Consider the following 6,716-nt stretch of genomic DNA (forward strand, 5'->3'; position numbering starts at 1 on the left):
AAATATAACATGGCCGCTCGGGGACCGCACGGAGTGAGCGACAGTGCTCCTGTTGTTGGCGCTCAAGCGGCATGCTGAGCAGACAGTGAACAGCCAAAAGAGCTATGTCTCTTCATGAAAATATGCTGTGTTCGGGGTGTGTCTTTTCGACCAGCCACAACCTCTCATCTTCTATGAATATGACCACTTGGAAAGTCAGATTCATTTCATATTATATACATTGTTTGTTTTGCATCAAAATGATTTTTCTTGTATAAAAAATCATGATTTTGGTAGAGAGAAAATTATGTTTCGGGTTTGTTGGTTTATGTAATTTGGAGTGCTTCTGTTGCAGGACATGATCGTTACATTTTGGGAGATGATTGTTGGAAAGCCATTAGCATCGATGTGGGGCAAATTCATCTTAGAGATAAAGAGTCTAGCTTATGCCTAGACCTATTCATTTTCATGTATTTCTCGTTTCTTCTTCTTGTTATTGGTTTCAGTAAAGACATAGTTGTGTTTGAGCTTACGCACATAAAAGGATGGTGATTGAATATATTTATGCATGTCAATTTTTCCCTAACAATAAGTTGCAGGCAAATTTGGTAGAGAAACTACCATCGCGTGTCCTTCCACACGATACAATTAAAAATATTATCATTTTGTAGGTTCCCAATCTGCTTGGCCATAGGAGGTGGACGGACCTATAATAGGCAATCAGTGTCCAAGCTAGTATTGTCAAAGAAATCATTTTCCACAGTGAGCGTTGAGATTGGAATAGCCACCAGAACTTTAGGGAGAATGTGTCAACAATATCCCACGTCATCTTAAATTCCAAGACACAATTTTCTATTGTGGCAAAGATCATTTTACTTCCTCCAGTGCAAGCAATGAGACTGAATCTTAGAATCCCAAACGAATCGAGAAGAAATACCTTCCAATTTCTTCTAAATGGCCTCAGAAGGCGCATAATCCAAAGTACATAAAGTGGAAGAGAGCAGAGAATAGACCTTGATAAAATAATTCAGCCTTCGAGGAACAATAGCCTCAATGCTCAGCCTGATATCATGTTCATGAACTATCGAAATGATGCCATAATGAAGAAAGATCTATTGAACCCCTTAAATAAAGGGACCCCCAATAAGTGAGCGGCCGTGCTACCTGCACAGACTCTTTTGCACAGAGCCTGTACAGGTGTACACACATGGGGTCCATATGTGAGAGCCCCTGTATAGGCCCTATGCAAAAGGGTTTGTGCAGAAGGCTTTTTCCACAAGCGAAGGGTTGTTGTTGATGGTGGTACGATGATGTCCAAGTTAGGGGGTTTAGGCCATAGATCATAGTAATTGATCATGCGTGCAGGTTGGGGTGGACCACAAGCTCTTTACAAAAAGCACTTAAGTTACCTTAAGAATAAAAAAAATTAGGCAACACAAATAGCACATAAATTTATACCACATTTTCAGAGCACATTTCTACCTATATAATTGAATCAAATTCATATTTTCATTAAAAACTTGACATCTGGCACAATTTTGATAATTGGATTGTGGATGGTACATTTAAAATAATTTTTTACTTTTTTTAATTACCAATCACTTATTTTTTAGACAAATATACAAAGCTAAACATTTAAGTGATATTTTTTGTCTCGAATATGTTGGATAAAGCGTAAGCTATGACTTCGTTGGCAATTAGAATAAGGAATTATACTGCACAAACAGGCTAAAAAAAATAAAAATTCAAAAGCAGGATTTACATGTGTCAACACATTATTGGACTAATCGACAAAAAAAAAAAAATACCTAATCATATGTTGTCAAGTCAGTCTATTTTTTTCCCTGTCTTTGAGTCGAACAAACATCGTATTCCTAGAATAAGATACAAAAGCAACAAAATATTAATTCAATAATTAATTTATTTCAATAATTTTAAAACCAATTTTCTTAAAATATCAAATTTTTGCACGTGGCATAAATTTCCAATAAATGTTAAAAATAACTAGTGACAGAATCAAACATGCAGAAGTGAAGGAGGAGAATTTTCTGAAAGCCACCACCTTGACTAGCCAGATGCACCGCATATAAACTTTGGTCTTACATGGAAGGTTCCATACTGTGAACAATTTTCTTTCACTCGATTTTCCACCTGGCAAAATTTGGACCCCTAGTTTTTCCAAAAACATGTAGTTTTTTGGAAATTTTAAGACAGTATAAATTGCCATCTCACCTATCCACTTGGGCAACAATCTTCACAAATTCACTATGGACGAGGAGCCAAGTAACAGAGGAAAAAGCACTGAAAAGGATACTGGAGAGATCAAGTACAGAGGTGTTAGGAAGCGGCCATGGGGAAAATACGCCGCAGAAATACGAGATTCGTCCCGGCAGGGGGCTCGGGTTTGGCTCGGGACATTTAACACAGCGGAGGAGGCGGCTAGAGCCTACGATAAGGCAGCGTATGCCATGAGAGGTCATTTGGCCATTCTTAACTTCCCAGAAGAGTACAATTTGCCCAGTAGTTCATCACATTTTGCTTCGGCTTCGTCTTCGACTTCATCTTCGGTGCAGGAAAGACAAGTCTTCGAATTCGAATACTTGGACGACAACTTATTGGAAGAACTTCTTGATTATGACAAAGAAGAGAAGAAGAAAGATTGAAGTTAATTTCGTCTTTTGACTCCTTCTATTTCATTTTGAACTTTGATGCATGTTTGGTAAGGTGGAATAAATAATAATGAACTATATCGACGATGAAAATATGCTATGGAATCTTATTTATTACAATGTTCTATCTTATCAAGTACGGTTTACCAATTAGATTACTTACTTGATATATCATGAGTTTGTGAATGCAATATAACTCAGAGAAAGTTAATTGGGCGAAGTCCCTTTCAATCATTTCTGGAGTGTATTGATAGAAAACGATTATAAACAAGTGGGCTCATAAATTCTGGAGTCTTGGTTTTTCTTGTACGGATCAAATGAAAGTGCAGCTACACTTGTTTGGTAATTGTCTTTGTGTAACACCTACTGGTGGTCGCAGTTAAGGTTGTAGAAACAAAACCAGAAAATTGGTGTTATGCAAGATGCATCACACATTTAATTATTGAGCCGAATAAAGAAAATTGAGAGGAAAATTCATAGGCCATAACCATACTTATGCGATAACGAGAATCCTAATCAAGTTGTACAAAATTTCTTGAAAATAAACTTACCTTATGCGGAGCAAGAGTCGAGGGTGTGTATGACCACTAAGTTCAATAATAACTTCAAAAATAAAATACTTTTACGGTTCCCTAAAACATAACTTTTTAGAAAATCATGTCCCCAAAATTCACTTCCACACAAGCAATAAACGAAGAGAAAAAAGTCTTGAATCACAATTAATACAAGACTCGACTATATACAATTATGAGTATAATAACTCTTTTACAGCATCATACATCCAATTAAGCATCAATTATTTGTCACTGTTCACTGACCTAGTATAGCTTTCACTTTGTATAGACAATAGAGAACTTGAAATCGAGAATGAGACATTGAAAGCAATTTGCACTAAAAAATTGTATATCAACAATCACAAGAAGCTATTGCTATGGAAATAATCTTAAAGAATTAAGAGAAATATTAAGGACAATATTATAAAATTATGTTTGCATCTTTAACATAGCCCTCAAATTTAATTAAGACATAAAATCCAAATAAAGTTTGCAATTAAATTTGGTAGCATAATTCTTCAAATCTCAAAATGGTTCAATTCGGAGAGAATACATGTTACTTGATCTATGGAAGAATTGAGGCGTGTTTGTTAAAAGAAATGAAACTCAAACTCAATGGAGAAAGACTTCATTTTAACCACTTGAACAACATCGTTGTGAAAATTCAACTGTATGAATGTCATTCCACTTGAAACAATCAATAATACATAATAAAAGAACTTTGGGAGCAAGGCAGGAATCGAATGCTAAAGACCAATTTTTAAAAAATAAAAAATAAAAATCGATCACTAAACGAAACCTTGGACAAGAAAAACATTAAGGATGTGGTTCAACATAGAGGAAAAAAAATATCTTCTACTTAGCAATATAAACTTTTAGATGGTATATTTAACATAGAAAGTAAACAAAATCGGAGTATTAAAACTCCCCAATAACCTATCGATAAAATTTCACGTACAAGGAGTTTGATGAAGAAATTAATTAATTAAACCATGGGCATTTGAGGAGGCACATATAAGATACATTGATATAATTGAATATATTTTTAAACCGAATAATACTATTTAACACCACTAATATTAAGCCACATCTTTTCGACTATATGACATCTAGGTGGTAATCAAACTTGTCCAGCTTCATCTTTTAATTTCCCTCTAAAGGCATTTGAATTTGATTAGGGGCTCAGCTCTACATTTCAGAGATTGTCCCCAATCATCATTCAAGAAAAGAAATACAGAAGCATAAATAAAAAACCTGATGAACTTCCAAAATTGAAAAATAATTAAGAAAGATAATAAATAAAAGATTATTTCTGCTGCTGCTCTACATGATTCAAGGATCTTCAGTTCAATTTTCTCTTGCCTGTCGTTGAAAGATCAAAAGTAGTCGAGAACGACGATGAAAATGTGGGATTTTGAAGCAGATGAGTATTTAAGAGTTGAGGGAAGTACTCATTAGGAAAATTCAAGATTTCAAGATGAATCGCATATATCCACCGTGTACTTTTCCGAACGCCGTGCTAAGTTGTGGAGGCAAATAATATGGTGAATTGACCGTTAACTTGGATAACATTATGGAGACAGTACACAAGTTTGATATATAGGTCTGCAAATGTTTTAGGGCTTGCTAGGAAGTTTCTTACTCAAAAATGTCAAAGAAATTGAATTGTTCTACTGAATCGAATGCGACACATTGACATTATTCAGAAAGATCTAAATCCATTTTCTTTCCTAAACATTGTATTCAAACAGTGTGTGAACTTCTTTTTTTTGGGTTTGGTAAAAATAGATTGTTTTCTCAATGAAACACTTGAATCCACTAGTTATGTTTAAATCAAACAAGTTACCAGAGTCGCTCTGATACCAATTGTTGAGAACTGGGACAAATATTAAAGACGAGAATAATATGAGCAATAAGAAAAAAATTGATCATAAAAATAAAAAAAGATTCAGTGGAAACCCAAATTCGAGAAAACTACGGACAGATACGAAGAATTCATTATAATCAATAGTAAGGAATTACAAATGATCTCTTTAAACCAATAACTAATGGACAATTGATCAATTCCAATATGTTGTACGCCACATATTTATGATCAAAGAATTCCTAACATACTAGGAAAATTAATACATAAAGAGTTTAATTCTAAATTATTTTCTTGTTGATCTTTTGACTTTTTAGTTAATTCACAATAATATTTTTTTTCATTAAGACCTCTATGGTTTATCGAATTTATAAGTTATCCATGATTTTCTAGTCCCTCCTTTACTTGGTGAAATGATTTAATAACTAATGGATTTATGAAATGCTAATGTGGCCATTTGATTTAGTTACAAATTTCTCTACTTATGCTATGCCTGCTATATATAATTTTGAAATGCTTATATATTAAATACATAAAATATTTTAGTACGGATAAATGTACACATTTCTCACTATACGTCTGCACCATAGAAGAAGAAGAAGTATTATTGTAATCTACTTCAAAGCGAAATGTTATCTGGCTATCCAACAGCAAAAAAAAATTCATATTGCGTAGCCTGGGGCCCACGACGAGAATTTACTTGCAAAGCATATTACCATGCATGAACATATTCAAGTCACTTATTTAATCATTGGTTCATTTCTTGTTAAAAAGTCAAAGAGAAAGAAAATTATGTGTTTAAAAAGAAGTGGTATCACCTCCACTTGGGTCCCAAGTTTCGTCATGACATATGTTACATGAACATGTTCAGAGTAAATCTCACATTCAATATCGACAAAATAAATACATATTATATAAATATTTCTACTAATTCTATTAGCCCTTGTTTGAGCTCCTCCTTTTTTTTTTTGGGTGGAGGGGGTGGGGGGAGTGTTTTAAATAGTGATTTGAAGAGTATGAGGTTAAAAAAATAAGAAAAAAATTTCAATTTACATGTAAATTTATTTTATTCTTCAGTTGAAAAATGAGTTATGACAAAATGAAATTTTGTTAAAATGGGGTTCAAACAAGGACTCAATAGAATTAATTTTCTAAGATGAAATTCAAATTTTACTATGGTACAAAGTTAGCTCAAACGTGCAATTTTAACCGACTAAAATAGGAACACAGTTTTCTCTTAATAAAGTTGACTTTTAAAATGAAACTCGTTTTCATGTATTGTTCCATCAAATGAACTTTTTATTAAAAAATAAAATTAATGATCTTTTACATATTTAAATTTATATATAGACTTCATTTTAAATTGTCAACAATTTTTTAAACCATACTATATGACACATTTTATTAATAATAAAAATAAAATTTAGTAAATTCTAGCAAGGTCTCGACTTAACCTTGATCTAGAAGTGTAGTAGAAAATAAATTTCCCTGGAAGAAGTGTAATTGTCGACATGGAAATAAAAATGCGATTATTATCATTTGATCATTTATTTTTGTTTTTTCGTCTTTAAAAATTAAATGTTTATATTTTACATTATAAGATGTGAGTATAAAAGAAAAACGAAAATTATTAAATGAGGCACAATCACA

The 6,716-nt window shown here is 33.0% G+C and overlaps 1 protein-coding gene across 1 annotated transcript; it reads left to right on the forward strand.

Moving 5' to 3' along the window:
* The first annotated feature begins 2,198 nt into the window (after nt 1-2,198).
* On the forward strand, nt 2,199-2,942 carry LOC111378712 (ethylene-responsive transcription factor ERF096-like). Its single transcript, XM_023001947.1, has one exon. The coding sequence runs from the start codon at nt 2,247-2,249 to the stop codon at nt 2,640-2,642; it is 396 nt and encodes a 131-aa protein (XP_022857715.1). The 5' UTR covers nt 2,199-2,246; the 3' UTR covers nt 2,643-2,942.
* The last annotated feature ends 3,774 nt before the right edge of the window (nt 2,943-6,716 follow it).

The sequence above is a fragment of the Olea europaea genome, unplaced genomic scaffold, assembly GCF_002742605.1.
Source record: "Olea europaea var. sylvestris unplaced genomic scaffold, O_europaea_v1 scaffold1858, whole genome shotgun sequence".
NCBI classification, from domain to species: domain Eukaryota; kingdom Viridiplantae; phylum Streptophyta; class Magnoliopsida; order Lamiales; family Oleaceae; genus Olea; species Olea europaea.